The following is a 17655-nucleotide window of genomic DNA, read 5'->3' as shown; positions in this document are numbered from 1 at the left end:
CTTTATCTAACCTACTGTTAAATATCTCCAGAGATGGAGATTCCACAACCTCCCTAGGCAGTTTATTCCAATGTTTAACCACCCTGACAGTTAGGAACTTTTTCCTAATATCCAACCTAAACCTCCCTTGCTGCAGTTTAAGACCATTGCTTCTTGTTCTATCCTTAGAGGCTAAGATGAACAAGTTTTCTCCCACCTCCTTATGACACCCTTTTAGATACCTGAAAACTGCTATCATGTCCCCTCTCAGTCTTCTCTTTTCCAAGCTAAACAAACCCAATTCTTTCAGCCTTCCTTCATAGGTCTTGTTCTCTAGACTTTTAATCATTCTTGTCGCTCTTCTCTGGACCCTCTCTAATTTCTCCACATCTTTCTTGAAATGCGGTCCCCAGAACTGGACACAATACTCCAGCTGAGGCCTGACCAGCGCAGAGTAGAGCGGAAGAATGACTTCTCATGTCTTGCTCACAACACGCCTGTTAATGCAGCCCATAATCACATTTGCTTTTTTTGCAACAGCATCACACTGTTGACTCATATTTAGCTTGTGGTCCACTATAACCCCTACATCCCTTTCTGCCATACTCCTTCCTAGAGAGTCTCTTCCCATTCTGTATGTGTGAAACTAATTGTTCCTTCCTACGTGGAACACTTTGTATTTGTCTTTATTAAACTTCATCCGGTTTACCTCAGACCATTTCTCCAATTTGTCCAGATCATTTTGAATTTTGACACTATCCTCCAAAGCAGTTGCAATCCCTCCCAGTTTGGTATCATCTGCAAACTTAATAAGCATACTTTCTTTGCCAATATCTAAGTCATTGATGAAGATATTGAACAGAGCCAGTCCCAAAACAGACCCCTATGAAACCCCACTTATTATACCTTTCCAGCAGGATTGGGAACCATTAAGAACTACTCTCTGAGTACGGTTATCCAGCCAGTTATGCATCCACCTTATAGTAGCCCCATCTAAGTTGTATTTGCCTAGTTTATCGATAAGACTATCATGTGAGACCGTATCAAAATGCCTTACTAAAGTCTAGGTATACCACATCCACCGCTTCTCCCTTATCCACAAGACTTGTTATCCTATCAAAGAAAGCTATCAGATTAGTTTGACAGGATTTGTTCTTTACAAATCCATGCTGGCTATTCCCTATCACCTTACCACCTTCCAAGTGTTTGCAGATGATTTTCTTAATTACTTGCTCCATTATCTTCCCTGGCACGGAAGTTAAACTAACTGGTCTGTAGTTTCCTGGGTTGTTTTTATTTCCCTTTTTGTAGATGGGCACTATGTTTGCCCTTTTCCAGTCTTCTGGAATCTCTCCTATCTCCCATGATTTTCCAAAAGTAATAGCTAGAGGCTCAGATACCTCCTCTATTAGCTCCTTGAGTATTCTAGGATGCATTTCATCAGGCCCTGGTGATGTCTTATGTTTGAGGGTATAGGTTTTGAAGGCCCATTACAAATCTTTTTGTTAGTGAGCTGGTAAACATGGAATGACCTTCTATCTTGGAGTGGAATGCAGTGATTGCAGGTGTATGCGAATGGAGCTTGTGGACAATCCTGATCTTTTAAGTTCTAGAATGTAGTCTAGAATGAGTAATAAAGGAGTCTTTATTGTGGGGATATGTTTGGTATCGCACCAAGTCTGGAATTTTTCCATTTATAGAGATAAGTCTAGCGAGTTGTATCACACCTGCTATTTAAAAGAATCTCTTTTACCTATTCTGAACAGGTCATCTCCAAATCCCGGAACCATGAAGGAGCCATGCCTTCAGATGGAGGATTTCTAGACTGGGATGGAGGATTTGACCTGTAAGAAGAGATATGAAGCCAACTCTAATGTGACTGGTGGACAAGCCACCAAGACACATGAGGTAAGGATACCAAACCTGTCATGGCCACGTTAGGGCTATGAGAATGACTGTGGCTTATTCCACCCTGTAGCTTGTGAAGTACTTTGAACAGAGTGAAGAGTGGAAAGACATAGAGTAGGGTTGTATACCATGTAAGGAGGAAGGTGTCCCCAGAGACCAATGACCCAGACCTGCTCTTGAGCAGAATTGTGGACATTTGGCATTTTTGGATGTGGCAAAGAGATCTATGCCTGGGAATCCCCAGCAGTTGAATAATGTGCTGCAGGACTCTTGTGTCTAACTCCCACTTGTGGTCTTCTGAGACTCTCATGCTCAGTGAGTCTGCTGTGGTGTACTGGTGTCCAGGTAGGTATGAGGCTGAGATGTTGATGTCACATTGGATACACTAGTTCCACAATTGTAGTGCTTCTGTGCACACAGATTCTGACCTTGCTCCCCTTTGTCTGTTGACATAGAATATGCAAGCGATGTTGTCCATCATTACTCTTATGGTCCTTTGTCTGATCAACGGTAGAAAGTGTTGGCATGCATTGCAAACTGCACGTACTTCTAGGAGATTGACATGCAACGTACATTCTGAGGGGGACCACCTGCCCGGCACTGTATAGGTCTGTAGATGTGCTCCTTAACCGATAAGGCAGGCATCCATTGTCAGTATCAAGGATGGTGTGGACTGAAGAAAGAGGACCCCCATGCAGGCATTTTGAGGTTCTGTCCACCAGTCTCATGAGTCCTTGATCTTGACTGGTATCAATAGGAGAAGGTTTAGCCTGTGTCTGTGGGGTACATACACCATCTATGGCCATGCCTGGAGACAGCACATGTGTAATCTGTCGTGTTTTACCATGAATGTGGCCGCTGCCATAGGCCAAACAGCTGTAGGCACATCCTGGCAGAAGATCTGTGAGCTGGTTCTCATGTTGGAGACGATACTGCCTATTGCTGAAAATCTGTGAGTTGGAAGGAAGACTGTGGCTTGTATCGCATCCAGCTGGGCCCCAAATAAATGTTAGATGATGTACTGGCATCAGTATAAACTTTTGTATGTTTATCTGAGGCCAAAATTCGAGAAAAGGTCCATCGTTTTTCTTATAGCTTTGACCTCGTCGACTCTGGACAGGAGGTTTGAGGAGGCAGTCATGTATTATTGCAGGGAATATTACAATCCCTTGTTTGCATAGGTGCGCCACCACCACGAGGACTTTGGAAAATACTCTGGGCATTGTAGGAAAGTCAAAGGGTAGTAATGGTCGGACCCCCAGATGAATCTGAGGAATTGCTGTGGGAACGGTGTATGGTGATATGGAAGTACGCGTCTTGGAGATTGTGGGCCTGTTCCAATGCCAGGATAACTGTTGATAGTGTGACCATCTTGAAATGTTGTAGTTTGATGAACTTGTTGAGGTTCCTCAAGTCTAGCATATGTCTCCAACTGCTGGATTTATTTTGGAATAGAAAATAGTGAGATTAAAAACCTTTCCTTCTGTGTTGGAATGGGACCAATTCTACGTCTCCCAGTCACAGAAGGTAGTTTATTTCTTTTCATAGAAAGGTCCCTGAAGTGGAATGGGGAGGTGGGATGGGTGGATGGGAGAGAGGAACAGAATGGAGTATCCTTTGTTGATGATTTCCAAGACCCATTAGACTGAGGTGATTTGTCGCCATGCTGGGTAGAAGGGAACCAAGCGGCCACTAAACTGATGGGCAAGTAAAGATGGCTGCAGCAACTGCATCAGCCAGAGGCATCTCGGGGCCTCGACCAAAGCTTCAAAATTGTTATTTGGAGGTGGAAGTGTGAGGCATAACCCCTTGTGCTGGTGTCTGCCTGTGCTTAGGAGGAGGCCTCTGTCATCTGCATTGCATATCATACTGCTGCAGAGGGGTGAAATGTGGAGATCGAGGCCTTGGGGTAGGCTGGTATCTACCCTGTCTTCTCTTCGGCAGTAGTTTATATATTATGCTGAATGAACAAAGTGTCACTTTAGAGTCTTTTAAAGAATGTAACGACTCATCTATGCACTCTGCAAAGTGTTTAGAGCCTTCAAAGGGTAGATCCTTGACAGTTGTTGGCACCTCTCTGGGGAACCTGGAGAGCTGCACAGCTGTGTCTGCAGAATCCAGAGAGGCTTGTAGCACCGTATAGGCCAGAAGTTGTCCTTCCATCACCAGTGCCTGGAACTGTTCCTTCTTCTTATCTGGTAGGTGTTGACAGAATTCCTGGAATTTGGAGTAATTTATGTGATTATATTTGGCCAGAAGTGCCTCATATTTAGCAATACGGAACTAGAGTGTAGCTGAAGAGTATGCTTTACGACCAAAGATGTCTTGCCTCTTTCAGTCCCTGTCATAGGGGGCTGTCCTAAAGTGGTGTTGTTGCCACTTCTCTTGTATTGCATTAACAATCCAGGGAATTCAGAGTAAGATGGAAAAAGAGAAATTCCCCAACCTTACCAAGGACATAGTATTTCTTGTCTGCTCACTTGCAGGTGGATGGTATTGACTCTGGGGTCTACCAGATCACCTTGGCGGGATCCAAGAAGGCATCACTGCTTGGGAGTGCAATCTTTGCCAATGTAGAGGCCTGTAAGATATTGAGCCACTTGTGCTGTTGCTCTCTGACTTCCTCCAGAAGGATCTGGAGAGAATCTGCAATCCTGCAGAACAGTTCTTGGAACTGTTTAAAATCATCCTCCCATGTTGGTAGTGGTGGCATTATGGCTTCATCAGGGAAGATGAGGAGAAGTTGGAGAATCTCTTCCTCCATTTCTTCCTCCTGCTCCTCTAGTGCTTCTGGTTCAGTGTCAGGCGGTCTAGACACTGATGAAGATGGAAAGCATATTTGTCTCTGTCTCTATTCCGTGGATGATTTGGGAAAGTACACCCTATACGCACATAGCCCCTGGGTCCGAACAGGGCCAATGTGGAGGAACTGGCATGTGGGGTTGCATCCATGGGGGTCTGTACCAGAGACCTGGATTCCTTCTGGTCTCTGGGTACTGAGGACGAGAAGATAATTCTCTGTGTAGCTGCCTTTGATATGAGGGTGGAGTGCACAGTGCAATGCAGTACTCCTCTTCCGCCTCTTCTTCCTCATTAGAAAAGGGTGGTGCAGTCCTCAGTGATGAAGGGGCGTGGTGTTGTGTCTCCAGGGAAGAGGCATGAACCTTACATTTGAAACAGTGGGTGCACTTTTGTGTGACGTGTTCCTCACTGAGACAGCATATGCGCTGTGAGTGCCTATCACTCACAATGATGGCCTCATGGCAGGACAGGCACCTCTTGAACCCAGGGGATCTGGGCATAACCCCAAGAAAGGGAGGACTTCCCAATTGGGAAGGGTGCAGAAAAAAAGGAAACCTACAGTAAGGTAAAGAATAACAGGGAGGGAAGACAAATGGAAAACAATATTTTTTTTTCCAGAGGAGAGAGAAAAATAAAGGAAATTCCTAATATCTAGAAAATTATAACAGAAACACTACTATTACTGAAGGCTACAGATGTATGGGAGGGCTCTGCTCAGGATTCCATCCCAGACCAAAGGTGGTTGAGAAGGAACTGAGGGTGGTTGGAACGCACGCACTATATAGGCACATATGCAGCCCAACAGGCACTGCTACCAAAGATCACCAATTCCAGGTGCAGTGGAGCACCCACAGGTGCACTACTTGAAGAAGAACTAATATGATCAACAAAGATAGCTCAGCAGCAGCAGGGAATCACCAAGCATATTAATGAGGACTGTTTCATTTTAGTGTCTCATTGAAATATGTCAGAAAAATCTATCAAGTCCAGGTGTGCTGGCAGATACTTTTTCAATAACATTTCTCAAACAAAACAAAACAAAAAAAGAGGTTAACGTCTAGTCAGTAACTCGTTAAGAGGATCACATAAGCAACAGGAGAAACTCCAGGTACTTATACCTCTCAGTAGGAGACACATACCACTTTCTTCAGGAGCCAACTTGGGATCTCCCCACTGGCCTCCATCAGACAGGAGGAACATAAACTCACTACCGCTCTGGGCTGGATTTCAACCAATGATTTAGAGGTTAAAGGCTCCAGACTCTATTACCAATCCTCTAATCTATCCAGTCTTCCACATTTATTGTTTTCTATCCTTACTATATTTTACTATATGGCTTTTCATCAGAATGGTTACAGATTATAATTCTAGAAAGCATCATAAAGATTCAGTTACCAAGTGTTTTTTATTTGTCACTCAGAATCCATCCTCTAGACCGTTACAGGAATTAAAGAACACTCCAGCCAATCACATATCTACATTTTATATCAATAAACAATTTAAAGGATAGAAACAAAATAACTGATTAGTTGATGATTCTTCCTTATCTAAAACGAGTGATTACCCCTTCTTTTTTAAGTTTCTCTATATATATTATTACAGTAACACGCATTGGAATCTAATCTAATAATGTTTCAACATAAATTGCTTGTTTGTTTTTAGAAAAAATATTTTTCTACCTACACTAATTGAATGTACTGCAGTATTTATTATAATAATAATAATAATAATGAAGCACAGTACACTAACTAATGCACAACATGTTCCTTAACTATGTTATTTGGAAAGGTTAGAGAAACCATAAACAACGTTCACTGTAAATAAAATTTCAATTTTTTAAAAAGATCCCTGTCTTCTGATGGTCTAGTGGGCAAGCCTGTTCATCAAGGAACAAATTTAAAATGTTTATCTATCTTTTATTCTTCATTATATTTAGAACTATTACGTTATTTTCACTAGGGAAAGCGAATTACACATTGTAATACAGTGCATGACTAAATGTCATTGTGATGGTCTTAAATTTTACTTTAAAAAAAATTAAAGAAAGCAGATTATTTTGGAAAATTACTTCACTCTGCATACACTAAGACATTAATGTATAAAAACTAAATACTCATTTATCCCCTTCATTTTAATCTTAATGTAGGAAGAACAGCCAAAAAAGGATACGTATTCCATTCATCCCTGAAATTTTGAAGTCATCAATTAACTGTACAACCATGTCTTTGTTTGGATCGTTAGGATCACTTTCACGAACCTAAGCAAAGAAAGAAGATACTGGAAATAATTCATCTTTTTAGAAGGGTAATGCATTTTTTCTAAAAATTTAAACAAGATTATAGAGCCTTACAAATAATGACAACGAAGTAATGGCATATATTTAGAAAACAGATTTAGGGAAAATAATGATGTTCGAAAGCATTTACTTCCATTGTACCTATACATAATTTACCATTATTAGCACTGAGCACTCAGTATAATACTCACACATCTGAGCAACTTAATTTCATCCAAGGCTGTCTCTGTATAATGCTGGGCACTTTTTACAACTTTCATTGCAACAAACCTCTTCCCCCTTGAAAATAATAAAAACTTATTCAACAAATGACCAGAGCTGAAAGATGTTATGAAGCATACTTCAGAGGACTATATCTGGAAAATTTTGGTAATTTTATCTTAAAATTAAGGGGAAACACCTAAATTCTCAATAATATAGTAGTAAAAATATTTAACATAATTTAGTGCATTCTGACAGAGAATAACAATACCTTTAGAACTATATTTTATGCATTGTTTCTACAATATTGAAATCACAGAACTATTAATATTTTAAATGGTAATGGCTTTAAAAGAGGAATTTCAATTCTATTTTACCATTTAATAGGTTTACTATTAAGGATACAGGAGGAATAAAAACATTAGCTTGCTCTCCAGCTCAAGAAAACATGTGAATTCAATAAGCACTGATAATTTGTTAAGCAAAATAAAACATAGACTTCAACTTCTGACAAGTTTTATAAAATACATCCTTAACCAAAAGGCGAAAAACACTGCGGACATCTCTATATACAGTTGTTTACCAAACAACAACAAAGACACAACAAAACACGTGGGTAGCTTCTGCCTGTATCTAAAACAAAAGTTACTGCACATATAACAAATCAGCATTTACTTGATTAGAAATGGGAAAAAAATGTTTAAAGGCAAATATATATATATATGTAGAACTCTTACTGCATATCCCAGCATAGCCAAACTGTAGAGAAGTGTCCCCATCCTAGCTTCCTAATTACATGATACCGGCCATTGAAAAGATCTCCAATTTTCACTGGATGATAGCCACCTTTCAAAAAAAATAAAATAAAGAAAGAAGTACATTCAGAAAAATAAGCAGATACTTCTACTTACCTGTTTATTCCTTTAATACCAAACACCTTTTAAAGATGTCCTCCTAAACTATAAATCAGGAAATTGCGATAAGTTTTTTCTACAATTACAATATTTTGCCTCAAAAATGTTCTACATCTTCTAAGCACATTCTTTACACCCTCCCTTGTGGAAAACGTGGAGATTTCTGTATTTCTATGAAAATTATATGCCTTAGTTTATCAGCTTGATATTATTCTATATGACTGCCCAGAGTTAAATCAAAGGAAGCTGTTGGGGAAAACAAGTAGGAGACAAAACCTCCCAAGAGATTACCAAGGGTACTCAAGAGAACTATGGGGCCATTATTATTGGAAAATGCCCTCCTGCAAGGCTTGCAGTTTTATTTTTCCCAGCCCCATGCCTAACATCAAAGGGCACTAAACTCTTAAAGACTCCAGCCTAGAAAGTTAGGAGGGTGAGCAGGCAGCACTGATTGGAAGGGAGTATCTGACAGAGAAGCACTGAGGCTACATCTATACTACAAGTGTTGTAGCTATGCCGCTATAGCAGAGCAGTGCAGGTGCTTCCTACATCGACAAAAAGGGGTTTCCCATCAATTCAGGCAATCCACTTCTCTGATTGATGGTAATTCTTCCATTGACTTAGTTGTGTCTGCACCAGGGGTTAGGTTGGCTTAACTATGGCATTCAGAAACATAGCTAGGTCAATCTAAATTGTAAGTGTAGACCAGGCCTGAGAGAATGCTGCAGTGGCTGTCTGTCTCTCCAAGGCCAGGAGCAGGGGTGTCTAGGCTGAGTGGAACTTACCCAAAACTTGTAAGGAAAGAATAAAGTTTAGGTAATATTCATGTGCGTAGGCCTTATTCATTATCTTAATACAAGACTCTGACTAGTTCGTTCCTGTTGACTATTAAACAATACTTTGTTTTTAAAAGGCTGCAGTGTGTCACTGATATATTTTCTGGTCACAAAGCTCCCAATTCAAATTGGCCCTGCTAAAGTAGCCACAGCGAGAAAGAAGGGTTCTGAAGCCTAGTGGTTCAGTCTAAGAATGGCAGAATCTTGGGACACCTCCTAAAGTGAGGTAGAGGCCCAGGGCCTATCACTAGGAGGGATGCACTGAACAGTGATACAAGGTAGAGCTCACCTTGTGGTCCATGACACTCCATAACTGGGAACACAATGTCTTGATTTTAAAAATGCACTGTGGTAACTAATAAAAGATGTGTCTCATTCCCAAACCTTAGATTCTTAACTCTCAAGCAACAACAGATTTTTTTTTTAAATAGCACTCCAAATCTGGATCAGACCAGATTTCTTCAAGAGAAAACCTAGAGCATATTTACTCAAAGGAAATACTGAAACATTGCTATCCACTTCATATTCAAAGGTAGCAGATACCTTAGGCTTCTTAAGATGGGAAGCCCTGATCCTGCACATGCCTATGCATAGTCCAAAGGTTTTGTCTGTAGCAGTTACCTATATTATTCATTTTATCCTAAACATCTGGTCAACACACACCACACAAATACACTGCAAGACCACACACTGATGAAGAAATCATCTTACAAACAAAACCAAAGAACTAGCTTGACCATTTAACTAACAGACCTAACTGTATAGCTTTAAGGCTAGAAACTGAAGATCTGGATAAATATTAACTTGCTTCCTAACAACTACAGAACTGGATTACAATCAAAGGATTCATACCAGTTCTCCATAAATCTAGGTTTAAACTACTAATTAGATAAAATAAAGAAAGATAGATCTCAAGAGACATATGCAGGATAGTGGAAAAGGGAGGAAACAGCAATACCACTTCCTATTCCTAAAAGGATTTCCATTTCTGAGAATTAAATCTTTTGACCTGACAGCCAAGATTACGTACATCACTAACACACAACTTACTAAATCATTTCTTTTCTTATGCACACTCCATCTGTTGCATAAAAAATATGAGAAGTATAAAACATTATTCCCTGCGCAATCATTCTCTTGGCAAAAGATACAATTTTCCTCACTGAAGTTTTAGAAGCTGCAAATATTTAAGACTCAGTTTTAGCACCTTTAAGTTACACAGCAAATCTTTGTAATTAAACAGGACAAAATGAAAAATGTCTGAAATATCTTACACCTTCCCTAATAGTCATCAAACATACCAATGAACACAAATGGGTGCCAATTTTAATGTTTCTTTACACTACTAAAGTGGTATAAATGGGTCCTACTGTGATTATATGATTCAAAATTATTCTTCTCCCTAAATAAGATATGTGGTACACAGTATTTTAGACCTTCTGAGGCACCAACAGGTGTGTCTCATGGACAGATAAACTGCCAGAGTCTCATTCAATTCAGGACTGTTCTCTTTTAGTAAAGTATCACAATATTAGAATAGTGCCAGTTTCGTGTCAAAATTTATTTATTTTACCATTACATCACCCCCAAAACTACTGCTGTAATAGATTTCCAAATACTCTGTTTCTCTGTGTGCATTTTTCACAGCACCTTTTTCTGTTGCCCCAGGCCCCAATCCTGCAGACTTGCACAGGGGTAACTTTACTCATGAGAGTAGTCAATGACACCACCCACATATGCAAAGTTATTCCTGTTCATGTTTGAAGCACTGGGGTGCTAATTTGCAGATCTGAAGCACCAGGTAACACCAGTACTAGGAAAAAGGCATTTTAAATATTGGTGTCTCCTTTGCCGTGATTAGTGGGATGTATTTCAATGTTTGATAGCACAAAAAAAGGTTATTTAGAAAGCAATAGGCAAGTGAGTTATAAATAAACATTCATATGGAATTAGGAGGTATGATTGGGCTGTTCACCCCACGCTCGCCCAGAAGGGGTTAATGGAGGCCAGATGGCCAAATAACCTATTAGGCTGAAGTCTGAGAGGAAAGCCCTAAGTAGGGGAAGCTCATCTGTGCGGGTACAGATGGGGCTTCCATAAAGCCAGGGAGCTGAGAGCAGGAAGGTAGTCTGCAGTCACTTCCTGAGAGAAGGGGGTGTGTTTGGTGGCTACAGAGACAAGTAGCCCACATTTGCTCCCTGGGAGGAGGCAGTAGAGAGGCTGACTTCCTGGGGGATAGGAAGCAGCTCAGGGTATAAGCAGCAAGGTTGGCAACTGAAGACCTTGGCTGCATGTTGTAGGGTTCCTGGGCTGGAACCCTGGCATAGAGAGTGGGCCTGGATTCCCCTTCCTGCCACTGGGAAAGTGACATCAGCAGGACAGTGAACTGCCTGGGTCACTGCAGGACTGACAGAGACTCTGAAGCCTATGCTCTGGAAGGGGGTAATGCTGAGTGACCTAGCCAGAGGGCCGAGTCACAAAAAGCATACTGCAATTCTTGGAGCGAGAGCGGGCCTACAGACCAGAGGGAAAGACAGAGTGACAGTGTGCAATCCCAGGAAGGGGCGTCGATCTCGTGAGCTAATCCCAAGAGCAGCCAGAAGGAGGTGCCAGCATAGCAGTGAGTGGGGCACCCCATCAAGGGGGGGGAGGTTAATGAAATTGTGTACTTTTGGGTGGTACAAACACCAGGATTTGTAAATATTCAGTGTTTAAGTAGTACTGCTCTGATCATAACAAAAGGTCTGTTGTGCTTTTCAGTTCTCCACAGAAAATAATGATGTTTCTGATGCAACTGCTGAACGCATGAGAGAGAGAAAGAGAAAATAAGAGAGATCATTATTCCTTAATGTCTCTTGAATGTATTGGTAATCGTAGCTGATGAATTCCACTGCTGTGTAGGAAATTATCCCCTTTGTGAACTGAATGAATGGGAGACATCTCTGGAGGAGAAACCAGAAAATCAGAGAGGCAAAGTATTCCAACTGATGATAGTCTCTTGAGAGTAATCTCCAAATGTTTAAGGTTTTTCAGAAATAGGAGAACAATAGCATCATGGTTCATATATGCCTTCACAAATCAAGTAGTTGGAATTTTGAGATTTAATTACATTTCTAGACAAGTGGACATTTAAAACAGGCCTGATCTAAAACCCACTGAAGTCAAGGGAAGTCTTTCCACTGATTTGACTGGGCTTTGAATCAAGTCTTCGGGGAACAGTGCCTGATCTAATTAAATCAATTTCTTGCACACAAAAGACGTTCCCCCCTTTAATGATATTACATCAACTAATGACCATGACCTCATAGAAAAATGTAAAAGGCCTAACTTAACTATACATATATATTAGGAACAAGTAAGCTAGTCATGCTATTCTATGAACTATGTGCGTGCTATTAGATACTTTCATATTTTGTCTACTTCTTTAATTTCCATCAGTAGATACTTTTAGAAATGCTTTTCTGCCTCTTATGTTATTTAATCAGAGAAGATAATCAGCCCCAATTCTATACTGATGGCCTAGGAGTACAGTAAGGCTCGTCAGGTTGATAACTGCGCTCTTTCACTTTAGGTTGCTAGTTCAAATCAATCCTAGCCTAGAGACTGAAAAAATCATTACCTCCTGAGAGATGTTTGCTGGCCAATGTGAAATGAGCTAGAGACCCAAGTAAAGTTCTTAGAAGCATTAAAAATAAAATCAATTAGGCACTGACTACGCACATTTGTTGGCACAGTTAATAGAGGTTCAAGTGTTTAATGTGTATGGAAGTCGAATTACCTGCTCAATCCTCAAAGCAGCCCACCTTGGGATTTCAGATCAAGGTTGATTTACTGGCAAAGTATGGTAATGTTTCACTGAAAAATTAATGAGGAGTCTCAGATGGTTTTGAGGATGGAGTTAAGAGAAGAGGAGACACACTAATGGAACACAGTAAGTTCCAATTTTTATATTCCATCCCATTAATATAAGGTATGGGAAGATTAACAGAAACAGAAAAGGTAGCAAAAGGTGAATATGTGATGCTTGCAGACCAGGTCATGTCAGAGACTATTCTCTCTTGTGTATTAGTATAGATCAAAGCAATTAGTGTTTTGGGTGTTTAAACTTCATAAAACTAATGGGATGTTACATGCATTGTTTTCACTTATCTGTTCCTGTTATAATGTAATAGCAAATATTTAGATTATGTATACCCCTGTAACTAAATAACTCATCAGACATCAAAGAAGCCTTGGGGAATGCTAATGAAGGACTATCAGAAAAGTTGCTAATTCCAAAGCAAATGGCCACTGTGGTGATGACTGAGGTCAGAGATTCAAAGTGCATTCCTCACCCATTGTCATCAAAGGAAAAGCCCATGTGGGTAGAGACCCTATCAGCTTGTCTTCTGACAGAAGAAGATATAAAAATGGATTCCAAGAAAGATCCTTCATCTCCGAACTGCTTAGACTTTTACAGGGAAGCGTGCCAGATGCAAACTGGAAATTCAAAAGACAATCTGGGTACCTTGAAAGACTTTTGGGGAACTGGCAGTTTATTACATCACTGCCACCATTTGGAGTTACAAACTGTGACTCACCTGTGCACATATTTTACCTGCTTTAATCTCTCAATAACTCTCATTCTTCTTTCTTAGCTAATAAACCCTTAGTTAGTTTATTACAGAATTGGCTGTCAGCATTGTCTTTGGTGTAAGATCCAGAGTACCAACTGATCTGGGGTAAGTGACTGGTCTCTTGGGATTGAGAGAAACCTGACGTGTGATTTTTGCTTTAAGTGACTATTATCACAAAATAGGCTAGAGAGTCTAAGGGGACTGTCTGTGATTCCATGGTAGGACTGGTATAGTGATCCAGGCAGTGCCGTAACGAGGGCGAGGCGAGTGAGGCACTTGCCTCGGGCATGGAAAGCCGAGGGGCACAGAAAAAGCCTTCAATGCCGGAAGGAAAGCTGCGGCTCTCCCAGCTGCTGCTGCCTCTATGGCAACAAGCGACGCTGGCCGGCAGAGGGCTGAGGGCGAGCAGCCAGCTACAGCACGTCTCGACGGAGAGGGGGAGGAGGGAGGCACACATGTGCTTCGCAGCCCTCCCCTCTCCCGGCACCAACCTGGAGGAGATGCCAAGGGGGCTTCCGGTGGGAGACAGGATCATCGGCAGTGGGCCTCACTCACCTGAGCAGCTGCTGGGGCTTCCAGTGAGTGTTTGACCCTGTGATCCGCGCCCCACCCCAGCCACCACTCCTGCAAACTGGACAAGGGGCAGCCCCATCCCCCACTCCCAGTGAGGTTATGGCAAGGGGCAGCAGGGGAGGAAGGAAGCCACATGTGATGGCAGCCCCAGAGCCTGCACCCAGCCCTCCACACTCCCTCCCAGAGCCTGCGCCCCGCCACCCATCCTGCACCCCACCCTGTGCGCACAGGTCCGGTGCAAGGATATTGCACCCTAGGCGAAACTTCCACCTTGCGCTCCCCACCCCTACCCCTTCCCCTTCCCCCAGAGCATCGCTTATTATAAACTTTCAAAAATGAATACTGCATAATGTGGCATTGTTCACTAGAATTAATTCACATTCGACTTGAAAATTTATTAATTTCATTATTTAGTCTACATATTTAATGAAAATAAATGAATAACCTGACAGGGTGTGGGGCTGGCTGACTTCAGGCAGGAGGTTGAGGCAGGGGCTGGCTGGAGATGGGCTGTGGGGCTGGCTGCAGGCAGGGCAGGGGGTGCAGCAGGGGCTGGCTGGAGACAGGTTGTTGGGCCAGCTGGCTTCGGGCAGGGGTGTGTGGCAGGGGCTGGCTGGAGACAGAGGAGTGCGGGACTGGCTGGCTTTGGGCAGGGGGGTGTGGCAGAGGCTGGCTGGAAACAGCGGGTGTGAGGCTGGCTTCCAGCACGGGAGTGTGGCAGGGGTTGGCTGGAGACAGGGGAAGTGAGGCTGGCTGGAGACAGGGCAGGGGGGTGCGGCAGGGGTTGGCTGAAGACAGGGGGTGTGGGGCTGGCTGGAGGCAGGGCAGGGGGTGTGGGGCTAGCTGGCTTTGGGCAGGGGGTGCAGCAGGGGCTGGCTGGAGACAGGGGGTGTGGGGCTGGCATGGGAGTTTCTGGCAGGGGAGGGTGAAGGTGAAAGGAGGCAAGTGGTGGGTGGGGGACTGACTAGGAGGGACGCAGTAAGCCAGCGGGGGGCTAGGGGGTGAAGAGAGGTGTGATGGTGGGGCCGAGCGGGGAGGGGGCAGGGCCTATTGCTTTCTAAATAACCTTTTTATGTGCTATTTTACTGCTGTGATCTGGTCACCCTATGCATGCCGTTTCTCCCCCCTCCACTCCCAAACCTTCCTTTTCGGCCCACAGCTGTTTCGGGGGGGGGGCGGCGCTGGGGAAGGAGGGTTTGTTTCCACGGGGTGGATGGCGCTGGCGAGGGGGGGATTGTTTCCGCAGGGCCGGGCGGTGCTGGATGTGTGTATGTGTGTTTCAGGGGGGCCAGGCGGCGCTGGGTGGGGGGGCAATTTTATATTCTTGCCTCAGGCGCAAAAATAGCTAGTTATGGCTCTGGATCCAGGAGTTCACATTTGTTACTGGCGTGGTAAAATCTAATTATAAAATAAACCACTAGTTAGGGATGTCTGCCCTTGTTTTATGACAGTCTGCCTTAAGGTAGGCACTCACAGTTGTGAGCAACTCCAGACAACATGACAGAATACATACTCTCAAACTAATAAAATTACTTACAAACAAGTTAGGAATCAATATAAGCAAAAGCAGACTTTGAGGTTCCTCAGCAAAATTACCTCCTCCAGGCTGGGTTCCCTGTGCAGAGACATATTCTCCTCAATCTCCAAACACAGAGTGAGTGGATAACAAAAGAGAAATTTATTTTTATAGGGCTCCATGTCACACCACCCAGTCCATTCTGTCAGGTTCTTGTACATAAGATGTTTTAAAGGTGTTGTTCCTTGCGATTGAGTCCCAACACACTAAAAGAAAAGTTACTTGTAACTAAGGCTATGATTTAATCACAGGTATTTTTAGCAAAAGTCATGGACAGGTCACGGGCAAGAAACAAAAAATCATGGCCCATGACCTGTCCATGACTTATACTATAAATCCCCCTGATTGAATCTTGGGGAGAGGTGGTGAGCCTGGGGGCCCATGGCACCAGCTGCGATGGGGGGAGCCCCAAGGGCCCCACCGCTGCCCCACCTGTCCCGGGACTGCTACTCAGGCAGCCAGCTGCACCAGCCACCGCTTGGGCGATCCCCAGGGCCAGCTGCTTTGGGCGGTTCTGGGGTCAGCCACACCGGCCACTGCAGAAGTCAGGAAGGTTGCAGGAAGTCACAGAATCCGTGACTTCCACAACCTCCCCGTGACAAACATGAAGCCCTACTTATAACTAATACTTCAAAGATATTGGTGTGATTGAGCCACACTGTCGCGGTGCTGGCACTGTCAGCTGGTCCAAAACTTTTGGGAAATCTGGATCTATTGGAGCCAGGTAAGCACCATCATCACTGAACCAAACATTTGGGACCAAAGCCTTGCCACCTTCAATGTCATTCCACAAAATCAGAGTTCTAAAACTAAGTTGGCCATGGAAGCTGCCTTAAGGATGTGGAAAGAGCCTTTAATCTTTCAGGAACACCTATAAGAAGTTTTAATACGATGTCTAATCCATTTTAAATGTGTGGCTGAGACAAACAACACTATTGATTTTTTACCACAGGTCACAAAATATCGACTGATAGGTGACTTCTGGAAGACTTTTGTCTTAACTAGATATTTAGGAACTTATGTGATCTAGTGTCCCCAGATAGATTATGACATTTTGGAAAGAAAACTGGAAACAGAGAAAAATATAATGTTTCCGATTAAACTGAGTTACTATGTCAGGAAGGAATTTTGGGCCAGGACACGAGATCACTTTGTTTCTATGAAATACTGTTAAAAAAAATTAAAACTACAAAACCTGGAGCTCATTCACTTATGTCTGATATTATGGAAAAAGTCATCTTAAGTAGGTTCTTAACTGTTAGGAACTGTATTAGCACAGGATCAAATGTTATATGATGTATATGTATTGACATGGCTGCATTGTCATGACATGCTGTTAAAATATACTTTTTTATTATAAAACAAAAATCAATAAAATGCTAGCTAAAATATGAAGTTTACCTGAAAAAGAAAGCTAATAACATGGAAGGGAGATACTAAAAATGAGAACTCAGTCTAAGACAGCATGTGAAAAGATGCATGTATTTTGTAGCCAAAAGTTAAAATAGCAAGCAAAGATTTGCACATTCATATGCCATTGTGAATAGATAACAGGACAAATAAGTGGATCATCGACAGGTTTACAGTTGTCAGGCTATACCATTACGAAGTAAGCAAACAATGTGGAAGTCAAATATCCTTGAAAAGCATTTTAAGTACAGCATATTTAAGCTAGGTACATTTAAATTATGTTAAGTGCTTGAATACAAATGCTAGAAGTCTAAATACTAAGATGGGTGAATGGGAGTGCCTAGTATTCAATGAAGATATTGAATATAATAGTGATCACAGAAACTCCGTGGAACAATGATAATCAATGGGGCACGGTAATACCAAGGCACAAACTATATAGGAATAATAGAATAGGTCATACTGGTGAGGGAGTAGCACAGCATGTGAAAGAAAGCATAACGTCAAATATAGTACAAATCTTAAATGAATCAAACTGTACCAC

At 42.4% G+C, this 17655-nt stretch overlaps 1 protein-coding gene and 1 long non-coding RNA gene across 14 annotated transcripts in view; one reads left to right on the top strand and one right to left on the bottom strand.

The window, feature by feature from the left end:
• The window catches only part of SRPK2 (SRSF protein kinase 2), a 273846-nt gene that overhangs the window by 92853 nt on the left and 163338 nt on the right, over nucleotides 1-17655 (bottom strand). For all 13 annotated transcript variants that reach the window (XM_039517267.1, XM_039517333.1, XM_039517259.1 and 10 more), the window contains 3 exons: nucleotides 7924-8032; nucleotides 7177-7264; nucleotides 6859-6946 (listed from right to left, as the gene is read on the bottom strand). In XM_039517267.1, coding sequence (XP_039373201.1) covers nucleotides 6859-6946; nucleotides 7177-7264; nucleotides 7924-8032 — 285 coding nt within the window. The remainder of the gene's footprint in view (nucleotides 1-6858; nucleotides 6947-7176; nucleotides 7265-7923; nucleotides 8033-17655) is intronic.
• On the top strand, nucleotides 1636-13566 carry LOC120392622. The gene is made up of 3 exons (XR_005591742.1): nucleotides 1636-1887; nucleotides 6836-6993; nucleotides 11697-13566. It is a non-coding gene; the product is annotated as an uncharacterized LOC120392622 (long non-coding RNA).

Source organism: Mauremys reevesii, linkage group 1 (assembly GCF_016161935.1).
Source record: "Mauremys reevesii isolate NIE-2019 linkage group 1, ASM1616193v1, whole genome shotgun sequence".
Classification (NCBI taxonomy): domain Eukaryota; kingdom Metazoa; phylum Chordata; order Testudines; family Geoemydidae; genus Mauremys; species Mauremys reevesii.
The sequence above is the reverse complement of the archived record's forward strand: the minus strand, read 5'-3'. Positions and strand labels throughout refer to the sequence as shown.